Source organism: Centruroides sculpturatus, unplaced genomic scaffold, assembly GCF_000671375.1.
Source record: "Centruroides sculpturatus isolate CEXI.00-Female unplaced genomic scaffold, Cexi_2.0 scaffold462, whole genome shotgun sequence".
NCBI lineage: Eukaryota > Metazoa > Arthropoda > Arachnida > Scorpiones > Buthidae > Centruroides > Centruroides sculpturatus.
In genome coordinates, this window is record NW_019385104.1 from 186,636 (window position 1) to 207,598 (window position 20,963).

General features: G+C 30.5%; 1 protein-coding gene across 1 annotated transcript in view; it reads left to right on the forward strand.

The window, feature by feature from the left end:
* The window catches only part of LOC111634760 (endothelin-converting enzyme 1-like), a 40,900-nt gene that overhangs the window by 4,894 nt on the left and 15,043 nt on the right, over positions 1-20,963 (forward strand). The window contains exons 4-21 of the mRNA XM_023379601.1: positions 304-345; positions 468-608; positions 679-765; positions 1,058-1,263; positions 1,335-1,481; positions 1,561-1,634; positions 1,708-1,797; positions 2,116-2,242; positions 2,727-2,843; positions 3,230-3,307; positions 3,385-3,488; positions 3,568-3,644; positions 3,767-3,818; positions 4,389-4,456; positions 4,725-4,852; positions 4,933-4,998; positions 5,233-5,337; positions 10,957-11,015. Of these exons, the coding sequence (XP_023235369.1) occupies positions 304-345; positions 468-608; positions 679-765; positions 1,058-1,263; positions 1,335-1,481; positions 1,561-1,634; positions 1,708-1,797; positions 2,116-2,242; positions 2,727-2,843; positions 3,230-3,307; positions 3,385-3,488; positions 3,568-3,644; positions 3,767-3,818; positions 4,389-4,456; positions 4,725-4,852; positions 4,933-4,998; positions 5,233-5,337; positions 10,957-11,015 (1,768 nt within the window). The remainder of the gene's footprint in view (positions 1-303; positions 346-467; positions 609-678; positions 766-1,057; positions 1,264-1,334; positions 1,482-1,560; positions 1,635-1,707; positions 1,798-2,115; positions 2,243-2,726; positions 2,844-3,229; positions 3,308-3,384; positions 3,489-3,567; positions 3,645-3,766; positions 3,819-4,388; positions 4,457-4,724; positions 4,853-4,932; positions 4,999-5,232; positions 5,338-10,956; positions 11,016-20,963) is intronic.

A 20,963-nucleotide genomic window follows, 5' to 3' on the forward strand; every position in this document is an offset into this window, starting at 1 on the left:
GGTATTTATATATGTAGGTATATATATATATTGATTATATTGATGACATTCCTCTCTATCGTCAGATTTATTTAGTGTATTAATTAATTTTCAAATTTTTTTATAAAATACTATAAAGTATTATGCTTAAATTATGCTTCTCACTGAAGTATTTTAATGAAGTGTACAATTTTTCTGTTAAATTCTGTTAAAACGATTAGATATTAATGATAAAAAGAAATTATTTAATTTAATTATAGAATTTTAATCCTAGTGATATAATATTTGTATTAAAAAATAACTAAATTTTAACATTGTTTACAGAAAAGAATGAAGTCTGCAGGTCTATCAGCTGTTTAGAAGCAGGTAAAATTAAATAATAATAATAATAATAATAATAATAATTTATTCTAATATAATTGCCAAATTTTACAATTTACATCTTATGAATTTCTTATAATTAATATTTAAAATGTATATTTTTTTAGCATTAGATTTAAAAAGGGGAATCAACGAATCTATAGATCCTTGTGAAGATTTTTACACGTTTGCGTGTGGAAAATACGCTAATGTTAATAGAAATGATAAAATTAGTGAAATTAGAAGCGATTTTATAAAAAATCTAAAAGGTAAACATCCTTTTTTTTCTTCCTTACAGATTAAAAACTACAATTTAATAATTCATTATTAATTAATCAGATATTATCGACGATGCTTGGATTATTCCTAACTTACCAGATCCTCTTGAACAATTCTTCATTGTATATAACAGTTACACTAGTTATCGTAAGTATTTCATTGATTATATCATATTACTATTATAATATATTAAAATTATATATAGTCAGATCAGATTTAATTGTATGTATCTTAAAAAAAGCATTCATTCAAAGGAATTAGCGAGGTTGCGGCCGAAGTTTTCATCTCTCAAACGTGAACGTAGAACGTCGAGCGCCGCTATCTTGTAAATGGCGTTCGATGTTCGACGTTCACGTTTTACAGATGAAAACTTCGGCCGCAACCTCGCAAATATAAATTATAACGCGGTTTCTTAAATATATTATTTGATTTATTTCAGAATATGTAAAAGAAAAGGATCTCGAATGGCTAAAAATACTTATTTATAAATTGGGAGGATGTTCAATAATTGACGAAAATTGGAGAGAATATATTTATAACTGGGAAGAAAGTTATGCCAAAGCAATGAAAATGGGAGCTCATATGCCAATATTTTCAATTTCCGTCCAACCTGACAGAAGGAATACAAAAAGAAATATTATTACAGTGAATTTATTTTAAAAAAAGTTATTGGTTTTATTGAGATGTAAAATAAATAATCGTTTATTTTGTTTTAGATCATGAAAACGTTTCTAACACCACAAAATAATGAAAAAAATCGCGTATTACGAACAACATATTTGCCTTTCCTCGCTGATTTAACACAGGAAAATTTCGAAGAATTATTAAACGAAATAGAGGAAATTGATAAAGAACTATTAGATGTAAGTTTATAAATTCCAGATTATTAATAATTAAATTGTTTCATTAATTAATTAATAAACAATTTTTTATTTACGTAAGGAAAGTGAAGCCAGTGATGTAATGATGGATGAAACAGAAACTGAGTTTATGACTATTGAGAAATTAGTACAATCGTTCAAATAAAACAATATATCTTATGAAATTTGTATAATAATAGATTTTTAGGTATTTCTAATACATGGACAGGCAAAAAGATTGTGACTGTAATTATAATACTTGTATTATTATTTGCATCGACTTTAATAGCTTTGATAATTATCGTCTCATATCGGCCAGGTAAGTCTTTATTTTATTTTTTTTTTATAAAAAGAATTTTGCATAAACAGAGATTGTTCCATTAGAAATAATATGTAGTCTGTATATAAATGTTTGTATGTGTGTCTGTACGTATATTTGTAATGTTTTGCAAGAATTACCCTGCATTAAATAAACTTTTATCGTAGTAATCGCTGTAAATATATAAACCAGAAATGCCATCGTGTACGTTCACAAATTGGATTCTAATTTACTGACATTATGATGTCAGTCATGAATACTTCGTTAAGTATAGTTAACTAGTTTATACGCCAGCGAATATGTATTTATAATGTATTAATTTCCTCGCATTGANTCGAATGAAACGGGAAAAGTTATTTCTTCTACAATAAATTTGATGGAGAAATTAAGCAAATCATTTGGTTATGCTCTGGACTACTTATATTATCATTACATGAAAACTCAAGTAAGTTTTTATGAATTTGTTTAAGGAAATACAATTCTTGTGGAGAAAATTTATTAACCACTACACTAAGATTGCTATTTTCTGATTACACATATATGACGTATTTATTTCTAAAAAATATATAAGAAAAAGGCTTATTTTTGTCTAAAATCTATCAATTTTTTTCTTGTATTTACATAAGAATTAGCCTATATTATATCCATCAAGTTTAGAGATTTGATTAAACTCTTAATATCTAGTTTAATAAAGTGTTTTTCATAAGAATTTCTTAACATTTCATGAAATTAAATAACTATCTTCCATTATGTTTGTATCTTGAACTGAAGAGCATGCCTTCATATCATGTTTAATAGTGTGAGAGATTAATTAATATTTTTATTGTTAAGAAAATAATAATTTCTGTTTGAAATGAACTGTAGATAATAAAAGAAGTAAGTAACAAATTATATGTATTTATATTCAATTTAATATTTTTATATTTTAGTTACAAAAAATAAATTTTACCAGCGAAATTACTGATTACTTAAAGGAATTCATGTCGCATTCATTGAGTAATAAATCTTGGTTGGATGCCGAAACAAAAAGAGTAATTAATGATAAGGTAAGTTTCAGAAGACATATTTATAGATGTTCTTTTCATGTACTTATTTTGTATATTTTAATTTTTAATTATTTCGGCTATCAGTGGCTGAGTGGTTTCGTCTACTCAAGCCCGAACATTAGTTTGACGTGGGTTCGAGCCCAACCAAAGAGTAGGCCACGTAGATTATTCCGGGTTTTCTTCACGTTTATAATACTCTAATAGGGACCAGTTTCCCATAGAAACTCCTATCAAAAGGTACTTCTCTTTGGCAGGTCACCCATGTGTAGCATTGCCTTAGCCAATTCAATTTCGGCAATTATTTCCTTATTTTTTCATACACATTATTTCATAGAGTATATAGGCATTTATAAAATCTAATAATGTCCATTAATATATCTTTTTAGATTAAAAAAATGATAATAACAACAAGATTTCCCGAAATTATTGAAAATACTGACATGTTTATTTACTATTATAAGGACGTGAGTATTAATAATTATTGTGTACATAATATTAAATTTAAATAAATCTTATTCTATCTTATGATATTCATTATTAGTTGCCAATTATGACTTCGAATCCTTATGAAAATATAATTAATTTAGAGAAATTTCATTATCGAAAAGTTCTTGAAACTCTGTCCAAACACAATAAAAGAGAAGCGTAAGGAATGTTATTAAATATTATTGTGTACAGATTTAAAATTAATATTAGGAATAATAAGAAAAGTCTATCTTGATAGATGGGAAACGGATACTTACAGCAAAATTTCAGCAACGGGAATTTCTCCACATTATATATCACATCAGAATAAAGTTGGTAAGATCTTTTTAAATAATAAGTCAAGCTTATATATTTTAACCTTTTACAAATGTAAAAAAAACATATATTTTTAGTATTATTTCAATATTTTCTAATTATAAATCTTTCACATTTTTCAGTTATTACTCAGTCTTTTCAACTTGATTTTATGTTGAATGCCAATTATCCTGCGTAAGTAAATAAATTTTTAATTGTTTTGATATTAAATTATCTAATACTACAAAAGAACTTTATATCCTTTCTAAGATTTTTGTCTTCCTTCTCTTCATCTATTACACATTAAAAGAAGAAAAACTTCAATGTTTCCTAGTGATTCGGTGTGCCTATCTTAAGCATAGGCAAACAAAGGCTTTGTGTATTAAGGATCCCCCTGTCCCACTCTCTGTTGAATGGAATAATGTAACATTAAATTACGTTAAAAATATATCAATTAAATCATTAGTTTTGTGTCTTTTTTTCTCTTCTGGGCCTCCTCCCTTCCAAGTTTATAAACGTATTCAGCCTAATGGTTAGTTAATTCATCAATGATTTTGTGATATAAAAGAACGTTCTAAATTATTTATAGTGATTTAGAAAAATGAATAGTCTTCTATTCTTTGTATTAAATAAATGAAAGATAAACAGAAATCAAATATATCGACACAAAAGTCTAAGCATTAGATACTTATAAGTATTTCGTATTAAGCTATTTATTATTTTAATTATAAATTATTTTGTTTATTATTGTTTTTTTATTCCTAGATATGTGAATTTTGCTAGATATGGATTTATTCTAGCACATGAAATTGTTCATTCTCTTGATAGACGAGGTATGTTTTATTATTAACTTATTTTGAATTTTTACAGTAATTATTTTTATATGAAAAATCATATCTATTACTTTAAATTGTCGATAACAATAAGAAATAATGAATTTTTGTCAATTTTCCCCTTCATTTTGATACAATTTCTTTTCAAAATAGCTGAATAAATTTACAATGAAATGAAATTTAATTATGAATTCTATTATTCGAATTTCTCTATTAATTTTATATTTTGTATATATAACTCTTAAAAATTATATTTAAAAATCTTTAGATGTTACAAGGAGCAGCATTGGAAACGTGATGAATTTATGGTCAGAAAATTCAAATAAAGAATATATTGAAAGGATACAGTGTATGATAAATCAATATGGATCATATGAAATATTAAATGGAGTTAAGGTAATTTATTGTAAAATTTTATTATTTTTATAATATAATATACTTAAATGGTTATAATATATATTATTATTTAATTGTAGATTAATGGGAAGAAAACAATAAATGAAAACATGGCAGACAATGGAGGTTTGAGGCATGCTTATTTGGTTAGCAATTGCTTAATTAAAAGTTTTAATTTAATTTAAATTATATTCAGGTTAAAAAGATACAAATATATAAAAATTTTGAAAGAACTTTGCATGATACATTTACAAACAGTTATATTAAAATAATAATTTTTATTGTTTTTATAATAAAATATTTTCATTGCTATACATTAACATGTATTTTTTAAAAGTATTTCTTAAAATTAAATTATATATATTTTTTTATTATTACAGGCATATAAAGAATATATAAATAACAATAAAACATCAAATACTCATACTTTAATAGGTTTTGAAAATTATACTCCAGAACAAATGTTTTTTATATCATATGCAAGTGTAAGTATATNTTTTAATTTTTAGGGTCTTAGGGCCACTTTCAAACATGAAAGAATTTTCTGAAGCATTTAAATGTGAAAGTAATAAGCCCATGAATCTTGCTGATAGATGTGTTCTGTGGTGATTTGATGAAAATGATCTCATCAATTAATTTTCATTATTATTATTATTATTATATAAAAAATGAATTTTTGTGAACAACTTCTGAACAACGGCCACTGTCTGAAGAATAGATTCTATAAAACGATAGAGTGGCTTTAGTTTATTATCTCGGCAAATAAATATTTATAAAGTTGCAGATAAAACTCTTAAAAATGGTCTATTTAGCATTAAACCAACACCAACACAAAATGAAAGGAACTTCTCTACTTTTGAAATTTTTGTCAAAAAAGTACCCAATTCTCAAATAAATCATTAGACCAACGTGGGGTCCACGCCTCACAGGAGGCAATTCGATTGTTAAGGAGGCAATTCGAAAATGGACTCATCCAGAGTTTAAGTTAACCGTATAACCGCTGTATATGTTAGAGGGGCATAAGAATTTTAGAAACGCTTAGGTGGGGCATAGCCAGGGCCGGATTAACTCGCTTTCGGACCCTAGACATTTTTTTCTTACCGGGCCCCTTCCTTCTCACACAAAAAAGAAAGCACATTAAAAATATAAAACAATAAATAAAACAAAAATAAATAATGTGAAAAACTAAAACAAATCTTAAATTTCTATTAATAAAAAATTTTTAATATACAACAATAAATTTTAGTTTTTCTGGAAAACTTTGAACAGTTTGTTTATAACTTTTAAAACATTGAAATTTATTTTATTAAATGTTTAACAAAAGTTGTTATACAATAACAATATTACCTTAAAATATTAATTGTTTAATTTAATCTTTTTTTATTATTAATATTTAAATAATATAATATTTTACCCGTGAAAGATAAATTGAATAATGAAAAAGATAATTTAAATAAAAGCCAAGATAGTTTTAAAAAAGTAAGTATATAAATATGAATAAACTTTATTTAAAAATTCTGTTTTCTAGTCTTTAATTCAGCAAAATTATCAATTATTTCATCATAATTAATATTATCCAAAGCATTTTGTTCGATGTATAAAACAGCTAAAGAATTTAATTTTGATTCACTCAGTGAGTTTCGTAAATAATTTTTTACACGTTTTAATACTGAGAATGACCTTTCACCAGATGCATTCGATATAGGCAAAGNGGTGGTAGCCCCAAGTCTCCATTCGTGCATAGGGGTGGTTGCGTCTCGATAGCTATAAGGGTGCGGGAGATATGGGCTTGAAAGTGGTTGAAAGTGGCTTTCTATTTCGAATGTTTTGTTCGAATAAAATTCGAATATTGGTTCGATTGTAAACGTTCCAGAAACGTTGAAAATAGTTCGTTTGACTTGACGTGAACAGGAGACGTTCAGAAATAGAATCAGGACCAAGTCTGTAATTAGTCTGGAAACGGGGGACCTAATTCTTGCATTCTGTGAAAACGGGTAAAATTGGCTATAATGTAATTATCTTAATCTTCACTGTCGTTACTTTTTAAAAACCCAGCGAAGCGGGTTCTTGCAGCTAGATTCCAGATTACTTAGAAAAACAGTCTTTTATATATATAAAAAAAACTATATTACATACAAATGTACGAACAAATAAAAACCCAGCGAAGCGGGTCCTTGCAGCTAGTACTTAATATTATCCAAAGCATTTTGTTCGATGTATGAAAAGCTAAAGAATTTAATTTTGATTCACTCAGTGAGTTTCGTAAATAATTTTTTACACGTTTTAATACTGAGAATGACCTTTCACCAGACGCATTTGATATAGGCAAAGATAAATATATTCGCAATATTATTTCTATATTTGGAAATGTTGATACTAGTTTTGTGCTCTTTATAAAATGCAGCATATCAGATGGCAACGTTATTTTTTGGCTTTTGCAAATTAATTTAAATTGCAACAATTCCTAGTCCAATTCTTCTGTATCAATATCGCCACTATACTAATTTTTTAGCAATGCAGTGTTAATTGATACGTCCTCGTCGTCGCCATCCGTTATGTTTGTATTAAGAATTTTAAAAATTTCATCAATATCTTTCAAAATAAACAATTTAACCGGGCCCTTCTAAAAACCGAGCCCTAGACATTTGTCTCATTTGTCTATGCGATGATCCGGCCCTGGGCATAGCACAAAAAATGTTGGGAAACACTCCATTAGACTATTCCGATGTATTGAAAAGTTATTTTAATAAAAATTTTTAGTAAATGCAATGCAATGTTTAAAAACAGTAAATGAGACTAATAGTAGTAGAATAGTAGATTTAATTGAAGAGTAGAGCAGATGATAACGAGAAAGAATACACAAATGCTTTGTTTTTCTGTTATGAATTCATAAAATGATTTGTAATTTAAATCAAATATTTCTCGTAATTACGTTTGCCAACCGGTATTGGAGAATTTGACAGAGGAACATTTCGGATTGAACTGACATTCTTCGCGAATAGTTACCAAAGTTTACGCAACCCGCAAATTCTGTTACACGCAAATTCTGTTAATTCTGTTAAATTGGATGTAGGGAATCTGGAACCAAATCCGAACGAGTCGAAAATCCAAGGAATTTTTGGCGATATTTCATCCCGGATATGTTAAGCCTCATCTCACAGCACCCAGTCGCACCATCGTTTACAGGCTTTGATTTCAAAAGAAAAATTCATCTAATATAATTTGCCAGATTTGTAAACTTTCTAAATTATTTGTATTAAATTTTGAAAAGTTGAATTCAATTTGTTGCATAATGACTCCTAATAATTTAAAATCTTTTTTGTTTGTTTAATTATGGCAATGCAATACTTGGGCGAACTGCCTAGGGGAGTGTCTTCCAGGAGGTCTTTTTAAAGGAAACTGACTCCTATTTAGGTATTACAGACGTGGAGAAAACTCCGAAAACACCACGTGGCCAACCCGTCCGAGCGAGGTAATAACCCACGACCGAATTCCCAGTGTTCAGGGTACGAAGACCGCTTAGCCACTGCTGGACCCGATTTAAAATCACTAGCTGTATTAAAAGAAATATTTTGCGTTAATAATGAAATCTGTCTTTTCATATTACAAAGTACGTTTTAATTTTTACAATACTTTCTGTTAATAACTACTTTTAAAAATGTTCTCTCATTTTACTTAACTTGTTCTCTGAATGTAAAACGTCTAGGTTATTGCTTAATAACTTGTACTTATTTTCTGCAATCTTTCGCTTAATAAAGCTAGAGATAAAAAGTGCAATAGAGAGGAAAAATTATTTTGACTAGATTTCTCCTTTATAAACATAGATTATCACCTAAAATTTCTACCAAAGTATTTTCTTAAACATCAATTGCAAAGAGATGTTGCAGATATTAAATGTTTATTAGAATACTGAAACATCTTTCTGCATAATATTCAAATATTCTAGAATGTATACGATAAAATTTTAAATAAATAGCATTTAGAAACATAAGAAATATTATACTATTCTATTATACTTATACAATAGAAATATTTTCGAATACAGTAAAATTATATGCTGTATTTACTAAAACTGAAAATAGCATCTACAGTACATAATTAAATATGGATGCTCTATGTCATTGGACATATTGACGAAAGAACTCTAGTAAAGTCAAGATGACTTTTATTTTGTCAATTTTACATAGAAACCATTTTTTTAATAACATAAATTCAAATTGTAACACTTAAAATATTTTACATTATTTTCAATATTAATTTATTTAAATAAATTAAAAACAATACATTGTGGCAACTAACGTATATATAAATGAGATTCTTATATGATGAAGAAATAAAAAAACAACATTCAAGAGACGACCAAGAATAGTATTGTACGGAGTGGGGACAGGCGGTCCTAAAGATGAATTGATTGAATGTCTATACCATCAAAATGAAATCCTGAATTATTCTACCAGAGAAACTGAATTCCGAAGTCAAGTGGAAACCAAGTTCCAATTTGGCAACAGAAACAAAAGCACCACAAACTGGGTTATTGAAGTTAGCCCAGTGGTAAGAAGATTAATCCTAAAATTGAAAAAAGTCAACCTGGAGTGGTCCAGGTGTGGGGCTGAGGATTATATCTCTGTTACCCAATGTTTTAATTGCTGTAGAATTGGGCATATAGCCCGTGACTGCAAAGTGGAAGAACCCACATGTAGTCAATGTGGACACAGTTATAAGTATAAGGATAGTAAAAACAAAGGGAGGACGGAATGCATAAATTGCAAACGGAAAAAATTGAAGGACACAGGTCACAGTGCCTGCTCGAAACGTTGCCCACTAATTCAGAAAATACTTAAAATGATAATAGCAAAAACAGACTATGGGGAGTAACGCCATACATCATAATCAAGATCGAATGTCTAAAGTAATACAAATTAATGTACATAGATCGATTAGTGGAACATCTACCTTATGTAAGACACTGGAAGAGGCTGACTTGGTGCTTGTTCAGGAGCCCTATTGTAAAAGTGGTAATCCTGCATGCCTACGTACGACGTATAGTACCTTATATAACAAAAACTGCTGTCCATCAACAGCTGCAATCATCAGCAATCCAATGATACCGGTGGTTTTCCACACCGAGGAAAGTGACAAGTTTATTACCTGTCTGGAGGTGGGAAATGGACGATCTAATTACTTATTTATAAGTGCCTACTGTCCTATCACGACAGATCTTATTCCAATGCTACATAGACTGCATGAGCTAACCCAACGTTTCACCCACAAGCATATTATTATATGTGGTGATTTTAATTCTCATTCAGAACTTTGAGGAGATCCCGATAATGACGAGAGAGCCGATCAGGTCTTAGATTTCGTAAACGCCAACAGCCTCTATATCTTAAATCCGCCGGACTCACTGCCTACCTTCGATGGCCCGATTGGGCAGAGTTGGATAGATCTCACCATCTGTAACAGCATAGTCCTCAGCACAGTAAAGTCCTGGCATGTCTCTCAGCTGTGTAGTCTTAGAGACCACAGCTACATCTTCTTCGAAGTGGGTGGTGACAACTGAACCGAAAATGAAGTGAGTGCATATTACGCTACCAACAAAGCTAAATGGACTGAGTTCAAAAACAAGGTAGAGAGAGCTATAGACACTACAAAACTACAAGACTGTAAAGATCGGAAGGAAGTAGAGGACACAGCTTATCCTTCCACAATACCCTAATTGCAACATGTGAGCAAACAATACCAAGGAAACGGAAAGGACAAAAGACAGTGTCATGGTGGTCGAAAAAACTTACAGAGTTAAGAAGACGTAATAATCAGTTAAGAAGAAGGTATCAGAGGGCCCGTAACGAAGAGGCCCATAGGGAAATAAAACAAGATTATCTCAATCACAGTAAAATATACAAGGAAAATATAAAAAGGCAGAAGCTGAAATCTTGGAGAGAATTCTGCACCGAAAGTTAATCTAAGCCTTGGGGCTTCATCTACAAGGCCTGCGCGAGGAAGTTAAAACCCCGACTTTCCTAACATCAATACAAGATGGCGAGACGTATACCGACGGTATAGATGATACCATAAATAAATTAATGGATACATTTTTCCCTCAGGATGATTTTGACACAGATACGCAAAAACATAGAATCATAAGAGAAAGAAGTAAAGACCGGTATAGAAGCAAGTCGGATTCATTGTTCACACGGGAGGAAGTGGGGAATGCCATTTATAGGCTGAAACCAGGAAAGGCACCTGGTCCAGATAATATTGTAGCAGAAATAGTCTATAATGTATGGGAAACAAACACAGAATATGTGGTGCTGATATATAATCAATGCCTCCAGTTTAACCTCTTTCCAACCATCTGGAAGGAGGCAAACCTTGTAATTATCCCTAAAGGGAACAATATTGATACATCTATTGCGAAAAGTTATAGGCCGATAAGCTTATTACCGGTTCTTGGGAAAGTCCTTGACTTCTTGATAAGCCAAAGGATTCTATGTTGAAATATTCATTTTTAACAATAACTAATATTTCTTTCTTAAATAGTGGCGTATAAACTAAAGAAAAAAAAACATATTTTACAAATAAAAATAAGAAAATATAGTTTATTAAAAATATTTTATTGAAATGCCTTATAAGAACTTATTTCAGTAATAATTATGTGTATAGTGTTTCAACATTGTTTATAATTTATTCATAAGACAAAATTTTCTTTATTTATTATATTGATAGAAGTGTTAAAGAGAATGAAAACAATCGTGAGTAATAAAATTTAAATTATTTCAACAATTCGATATTTAAGTCAACTAATGCTAATAAATGCATTTTTTCGTGAAGTGAAACTTGATATGTTTGAATTAAACGGATCTATTATAAAAATAAAATGTATTTTTCTTTATTTCAAAATTTACATTACGAAATTTGTTTTATAATGCTTAACACATATATATAGGACTACGCGTATGCCTGTCTATAAGCTGTGGACAAGATTAAATAAAGAANGCCTCAAAGGAAAGGTCGTCTCCGTAATTTTGTGAACTTTTTTAAAGGATTGCTGATGGTGAAAAACGGCGAAAAGGAAGGACAGACACAAAGTTTTTAACTTTGTTTAAAAGTCGTATTTATATTTTTATGTATTAAATGTAAATAACGCCGGCCATGAATTTTATTTTTACTTAAAATGTATTATTGTGAATGTGGCAAAAACACCAGAGGACGCTCTACCTATTTTTACATTTTCTTGCGGAGGTAGTAGCCTCAAAGGAAAGGTCGTCTCCGTAATTTTGTGAACTTTTTTAAAGGATTGCTGATGGTGAAAAACGGCGAAAAGGAAGGACAGACACAAAGTTTTTAACTTTGTTTAAAAGTCGTATTTATATTTTTATGTATTAAATGTAAATAACGCCGGCCATGAATTTTATTTTTACTTAAAATGTATTATTGTGAATGTGGCAAAAACACCAGAGGACGCTCTACCTATTTTTACATTTTCTTGCGGAGGTAGTAGCCTCAAAGGAAAGGTCGTCTCCGTAATTTTGTGAACTTTTTTAAAGGATTGCTGATGGTGAAAAACGGCGAAAAGGAAGGACAGACACAAAGTTTTTAACTTTGTTTAAAAGTCGTATTTATATTTTTATGTATTAAATGTAAATAACGCCGGCCATGAATTTTATTTTTACTTAAAATGTATTATTGTGAATGTGGCAAAAACACCAGAGGACGCTCTACCTATTTTTACATTTTCTTGCGGAGGTAGTAGCCTCAAAGGAAAGGTCGTCTCCGTAATTTTGTGAACTTTTTTAAAGGATTGCTGATGGTGAAAAACGGCGAAAAGGAAGGACAGACACAAAGTTTTTAACTTTGTTTAAAAGTCGTATTTATATTTTTATGTATTAAATGTAAATAACGCCGGCCATGAATTTTATTTTTACTTAAAATGTATTATTGTGAATGTGGCAAAAACACCAGAGGACGCTCTACCTATTTTTACATTTTCTTGCGGAGGTAGTAGCCTCAAAGGAAAGGTCGTCTCCGTAATTTTGTGAACTTTTTTAAAGGATTGCTGATGGTGAAAAACGGCGAAAAGGAAGGACAGACACAAAGTTTTTAACTTTGTTTAAAAGTCGTATTTATATTTTTATGTATTAAATGTAAATAACGCCGGCCATGAATTTTATTTTTACTTAAAATGTATTATTGTGAATGTGGCAAAAACACCAGAGGACGCTCTACCTATTTTTACATTTTCTTGCGGAGGTAGTAGCCTCAAAGGAAAGGTCGTCTCCGTAATTTTGTGAACTTTTTTAAAGGATTGCTGATGGTGAAAAACGGCGAAAAGGAAGGACAGACACAAAGTTTTTAACTTTGTTTAAAAGTCGTATTTATATTTTTATGTATTAAATGTAAATAACGCCGGCCATGAATTTTATTTTTACTTAAAATGTATTATTGTGAATGTGGCAAAAACACCAGAGGACGCTCTACCTATTTTTACATTTTCTTGCGGAGGTAGTAGCCTCAAAGGAAAGGTCGTCTCCGTAATTTTGTGAACTTTTTTAAAGGATTGCTGATGGTGAAAAACGGCGAAAAGGAAGGACAGACACAAAGTTTTTAACTTTGTTTAAAAGTCGTATTTATATTTTTATGTATTAAATGTAAATAACGCCGGCCATGAATTTTATTTTTACTTAAAATGTATTATTGTGAATGTGGCAAAAACACCAGAGGACGCTCTACCTATTTTTACATTTTCTTGCGGAGGTAGTAGCCTCAAAGGAAAGGTCGTCTCCGTAATTTTGTGAACTTTTTTAAAGGATTGCTGATGGTGAAAAACGGCGAAAAGGAAGGACAGACACAAAGTTTTTAACTTTGTTTAAAAGTCGTATTTATATTTTTATGTATTAAATGTAAATAACGCCGGCCATGAATTTTATTTTTACTTAAAATGTATTATTGTGAATGTGGCAAAAACACCAGAGGACGCTCTACCTATTTTTACATTTTCTTGCGGAGGTAGTAGCCTCAAAGGAAAGGTCGTCTCCGTAATTTTGTGAACTTTTTTAAAGGATTGCTGATGGTGAAAAACGGCGAAAAGGAAGGACAGACACAAAGTTTTTAACTTTGTTTAAAAGTCGTATTTATATTTTTATGTATTAAATGTAAATAACGCCGGCCATGAATTTTATTTTTACTTAAAATGTATTATTGTGAATGTGGCAAAAACACCAGAGGACGCTCTACCTATTTTTACATTTTCTTGCGGAGGTAGTAGCCTCAAAGGAAAGGTCGTCTCCGTAATTTTGTGAACTTTTTTAAAGGATTGCTGATGGTGAAAAACGGCGAAAAGGAAGGACAGACACAAAGTTTTTAACTTTGTTTAAAAGTCGTATTTATATTTTTATGTATTAAATGTAAATAACGCCGGCCATGAATTTTATTTTTACTTAAAATGTATTATTGTGAATGTGGCAAAAACACCAGAGGACGCTCTACCTATTTTTACATTTTCTTGCGGAGGTAGTAGCCTCAAAGGAAAGGTCGTCTCCGTAATTTTGTGAACTTTTTTAAAGGATTGCTGATGGTGAAAAACGGCGAAAAGGAAGGACAGACACAAAGTTTTTAACTTTGTTTAAAAGTCGTATTTATATTTTTATGTATTAAATGTAAATAACGCCGGCCATGAATTTTATTTTTACTTAAAATGTATTATTGTGAATGTGGCAAAAACACCAGAGGACGCTCTACCTATTTTTACATTTTCTTGCGGAGGTAGTAGCCTCAAAGGAAAGGTCGTCTCCGTAATTTTGTGAACTTTTTTAAAGGATTGCTGATGGTGAAAAACGGCGAAAAGGAAGGACAGACACAAAGTTTTTAACTTTGTTTAAAAGTCGTATTTATATTTTTATGTATTAAATGTAAATAACGCCGGCCATGAATTTTATTTTTACTTAAAATGTATTATTGTGAATGTGGCAAAAACACCAGAGGACGCTCTACCTATTTTTACATTTTCTTGCGGAGGTAGTAGCCTCAAAGGAAAGGTCGTCTCCGTAATTTTGTGAACTTTTTTAAAGGATTGCTGATGGTGAAAAACGGCGAAAAGGAAGGACAGACACAAAGTTTTTAACTTTGTTTAAAAGTCGTATTTATATTTTTATGTATTAAATGTAAATAACGCCGGCCATGAATTTTATTTTTACTTAAAATGTATTATTGTGAATGTGGCAAAAACACCAGAGGACGCTCTACCTATTTTTACATTTTCTTGCGGAGGTAGTAGCCTCAAAGGAAAGGTCGTCTCCGTAATTTTGTGAACTTTTTTAAAGGATTGCTGATGGTGAAAAACGGCGAAAAGGAAGGACAGACACAAAGTTTTTAACTTTGTTTAAAAGTCGTATTTATATTTTTATGTATTAAATGTAAATAACGCCGGCCATGAATTTTATTTTTACTTAAAATGTATTATTGTGAATGTGGCAAAAACACCAGAGGACGCTCTACCTATTTTTACATTTTCTTGCGGAGGTAGTAGCCTCAAAGGAAAGGTCGTCTCCGTAATTTTGTGAACTTTTTTAAAGGATTGCTGATGGTGAAAAACGGCGAAAAGGAAGGACAGACACAAAGTTTTTAACTTTGTTTAAAAGTCGTATTTATATTTTTATGTATTAAATGTAAATAACGCCGGCCATGAATTTTATTTTTACTTAAAATGTATTATTGTGAATGTGGCAAAAACACCAGAGGACGCTCTACCTATTTTTACATTTTCTTGCGGAGGTAGTAGCCTCAAAGGAAAGGTCGTCTCCGTAATTTTGTGAACTTTTTTAAAGGATTGCTGATGGTGAAAAACGGCGAAAAGGAAGGACAGACACAAAGTTTTTAACTTTGTTTAAAAGTCGTATTTATATTTTTATGTATTAAATGTAAATAACGCCGGCCATGAATTTTATTTTTACTTAAAATGTATTATTGTGAATGTGGCAAAAACACCAGAGGACGCTCTACCTATTTTTACATTTTCTTGCGGAGGTAGTAGCCTCAAAGGAAAGGTCGCCTCCGTAATTTTGTGAACTTTTTTAAAGGATTGCTGATGGTGAAAAACGGCGAAAAGGAAGGACAGACACAAAGTTTTTAACTTTGTTTAAAAGTCGTATTTATATTTTTATGTATTAAAAATAAATGGGGTTTGCTTGCGGGTAACAACTGGTACATAATAAATTGATTTTTTTTATCTAGAATATAATGAGTGGACCAAGAATGAGTGGATCATGAATTATTTTAAGGAAAACTTGGGAGGATGTCCACACTTGGATGAAAATTGGGACGAATCTACTTATAATTTAGAAGAAAATTTCGCAAAATTTATTAAATTATCTATTTTCCCTTTTATTTCGGTTCAACCAAACGTTAGAAACACAGGAAGAAATATAATTACTGTAAGTTTGTATTATAACTTTATCAACTACAAGTAGTGTAATTTCAATAAATATATCACATTTAACCATATGTAGATTTCGGCTCCAGGTAATGAAAATCAAATTAAAACAAATTATTTCGATTCTAATGAATGGATAAACCCTAGATCTTCGAATACATATGTAAGTATTTAAATTATTTAGCTAAAATCATTATTGTTTTACTATTTATTATATATTAATAAACAAATTTATCTACTCGAGGAAAATTACGTAAATAACGAAGAACCTGATTTTATGACTGTAGAGGAATTACAGAAATTTATTCCAGAAGTATNAGAAATATTTTCGAATACAGTAAAATTATATGCTGTATTTACTAAAACTGAAAATAGCATCTACAGTACATAATTAAATATGGATGCTCTAAGTCATTCGACATATTGACAAAAGAATTCTAGTAAAGTCAAGATAACTTTTATTTTGTCAATTTTACATAGAAACCATTTTTTTAATAACATAAATTCAAATTGTAACACTTAAAATATTTTACATTATTTTCAATATTAATTTATTTAAATAAATTAAAAACAATACATTGTGGCAACTAACGTATATATAAATGAGATTCTTATATGATGAAGAAATAAAAAAACAACATTCAAGAGACGACCAAGAATAGTATTGTACGGAGTGGGGACAGGCGGTCCTAAAGATGAATTGATTGAATGTCTATACCATCAAAATGAAATCCTGAATTATTCTACCAGAGAAACTGAATTCCGAAGTCAAGTGGAAACCAAGTTCCAATTTGGCAACAGAAACAAAAGCACCACAAACTGGGTTATTGAAGTTAGCCCAGTGGTAAGAAGATTAATCCTAAAATTGAAAAAAGTCAACCTGGAGTGGTCCAGGTGTGGGGCTGAGGATTATATCTCTGTTACCCAATGTTTTAATTGCTGTAGAATTGGGCATATAGCCCGTGACTGCAAAGTGGAAGAACCCACATGTAGTCAATGTGGACACAGTTATAAGTATAAGGATAGTAAAAACAAAGGGAGGACGGAATGCATAAATTGCAAACGGAAAAAATTGAAGGACACAGGTCACAGTGCCTGCTCGAAACGTTGCCCACTAATTCAGAAAATACTTAAAATGATAATAGCAAAAACAGACTATGGGGAGTAACGCCATACATCATAATCAAGATCGAATGTCTAAAGTAATACAAATTAATGTACATAGATCGATTAGTGGAACATCTACCTTATGTAAGACACTGGAAGAGGCTGACTTGGTGCTTGTTCAGGAGCCCTATTGTAAAAGTGGTAATCCTGCATGCCTACGTACGACGTATAGTACCTTATATAACAAAAACTGCTGTCCATCAACAGCTGCAATCATCAGCAATCCAATGATACCGGTGGTTTTCCACACCGAGGAAAGTGACAAGTTTATTACCTGTCTGGAGGTGGGAAATGGACGATCTAATTACTTATTTATAAGTGCCTACTGTCCTATCACGACAGATCTTATTCCAATGCTACATAGACTGCATGAGCTAACCCAACGTTTCACCCACAAGCATATTATTATATGTGGTGATTTTAATTCTCATTCAGAACTTTGAGGAGATCCCGATAATGACGAGAGAGCCGATCAGGTCTTAGATTTCGTAAACGCCAACAGCCTCTATATCTTAAATCCGCCGGACTCACTGCCTACCTTCGATGGCCCGATTGGGCAGAGTTGGATAGATCTCACCATCTGTAACAGCATAGTCCTCAGCACAGTAAAGTCCTGGCATGTCTCTCAGCTGTGTAGTCTTAGAGACCACAGCTACATCTTCTTCGAAGTGGGTGGTGACAACTGAACCGAAAATGAAGTGAGTGCATATTACGCTACCAACAAAGCTAAATGGACTGAGTTCAAAAACAAGGTAGAGAGAGCTATAGACACTACAAAACTACAAGACTGTAAAGATCGGAAGGAAGTAGAGGACACAGCTTATCCTTCCACAATACCCTAATTGCAACATGTGAGCAAACAATACCAAGGAAACGGAAAGGACAAAAGACAGTGTCATGGTGGTCGAAAAAACTTACAGAGTTAAGAAGACGTAATAATCAGTTAAGAAGAAGGTATCAGAGGGCCCGTAACGAAGAGGCCCATAGGGAAATAAAACAAGATTATCTCAATCACAGTAAAATATACAAGGAAAATATAAAAAGGCAGAAGCTGAAATCTTGGAGAGAATTCTGCACCGAAAGTTAATCTAAGCCTTGGGGCTTCATCTACAAGGCCTGCGCGAGGAAGTTAAAACCCCGACTTTCCTAACATCAATACAAGATGGCGAGACGTATACCGACGGTATAGATGATACCATAAATAAATTAATGGATACATTTTTCCCTCAGGATGATTTTGACACAGATACGCAAAAACATAGAATCATAAGAGAAAGAAGTAAAGACCGGTATAGAAGCAAGTCGGATTCATTGTTCACACGGGAGGAAGTGGGGAATGCCATTTATAGGCTGAAACCAGGAAAGGCACCTGGTCCAGATAATATTGTAGCAGAAATAGTCTATAATGTATGGGAAACAAACACAGAATATGTGGTGCTGATATATAATCAATGCCTCCAGTTTAACCTCTTTCCAACCATCTGGAAGGAGGCAAACCTTGTAATTATCCCTAAAGGGAACAATATTGATACATCTATTGCGAAAAGTTATAGGCCGATAAGCTTATTACCGGTTCTTGGGAAAGTCCTTGACTTCTTGATAAGCCAAAGGATTCTATGTTGAAATATTCATTTTTAACAATAACTAATATTTCTTTCTTAAATAGTGGCGTATAAACTAAAGAAAAAAAAACATATTTTACAAATAAAAATAAGAAAATATAGTTTATTAAAAATATTTTATTGAAATGCCTTATAAGAACTTATTTCAGTAATAATTATGTGTATAGTGTTTCAACATTGTTTATAATTTATTCATAAGACAAAATTTTCTTTATTTATTATATTGATAGAAGTGTTAAAGAGAATGAAAACAATCGTGAGTAATAAAATTTAAATTATTTCAACAATTCGATATTTAAGTCAACTAATGCTAATAAATGCATTTTTTCGTGAAGTGAAACTTGATATGTTTGAATTAAACGGATCTATTATAAAAATAAAATGTATTTTTCTTTATTTCAAAATTTACATTACGAAATTTGTTTTATAAAGCTTAATACATATATATATACGACTATGCGTGTCCCTGTCTTTAAGCCGTGGACAAGACTAAATGAGGAACATGAATAGCCCTTACAGTTTGTCTGAAGTTAAAATTGTAAGCTCTTCGAACACCTTCAAAAAGAAGAGATATGTAACTATAAGTATAATATTTTCAACATTAATTATATTAACCCACACAATACCGATGATTGCTGCGACTGAAGAAACATATCAAACTGGTAAGTTATCAATTAGATTCATATTTAATGACAGAAAAGGGATGAAAATAATTCATTTTCTTCAAGTGAAACTTTTAATCATTGTATTGTATTTTTTGGTTGATATATTAAATAATTCTAATAATAATAATAATGAAGAAGAATTTTCTTTCATAATTCAGAACCTTAAAGTCGCCATCCGATATTTTCTGTCACTCTTGGTTACAATGAAAATTTTATTTCAAGCAAACGATAACAGCCTGTTACCTTATTTTCTATTGCATGTCAAATTTACCTGATATATAATTTTCATTAACTGACCAGCATTATAATTATCTCATGTCTACGCATGGCACTTAATATTTGGTTTTCCTCCATAAAAGTTCAAATGTTTTGTGTTTTTCTTTGTTCTGAAGATTGTGATTGAAGAATACACTAAACTATTTTAATTAAATATTTCTTGCTTCTTATTGTAAATGTTGTTAATATTTCAGGCAATTTTCATATAATTTTAAATATACATTTCCTTAATTCTTAGAGGTAAAAGAGTTTGTTTAACGTTCTAGCAGTGTGTTGTTTATGTATAAACAACATTCTTTTCAAATATGAACGTAAGACAGAAGAAACATTTTAATGAAATAGCTTACTTCATTGCGAAACTGTAAATAATCCGTATTGTGATTGATCGTTTTTTTTAAATAAATTAAACAATCCTAGAACAAATTATTTTCTTAATTCCTGTAGATGAATTACTTACTCTAAACAATCCTATTCAATAATTTTATCATAAATCATTTAATAAAATCATGTTTCATTTATACTGTTATAAAGATAACAATTAATTTTAAGCTCTCATGTTATCTTTGAGATTAGAGAATTTTTTTTAATCTCTTTTAGATTTTCTAAATAGAAAAAGCGAAACTGTGGATCCTTGTGTAAACTTTTACGAATTTTCATGCGGAAAATTCGCCTCTTTCAAAACGAATTTAACACATACATCACACTTAGAGGATAATTTTCAAGATTTCTGTGATGAACTAATCGGTAAGTAAATGCTGTTTCTATTAATAAATAAATATGAAATTACATTAAAGATTATTTATTGCAGGAATCATAAATGAGACAAGGAAATATGAAAATTTAACAGATCTACTAAAAAATTTCTTCATTTTTTACGACAGTATTCAAAATTACGGTAATTAATTTATCCTAGTAAATCTGATATTTATATTAGAAATTAGTTAACTGCGTGT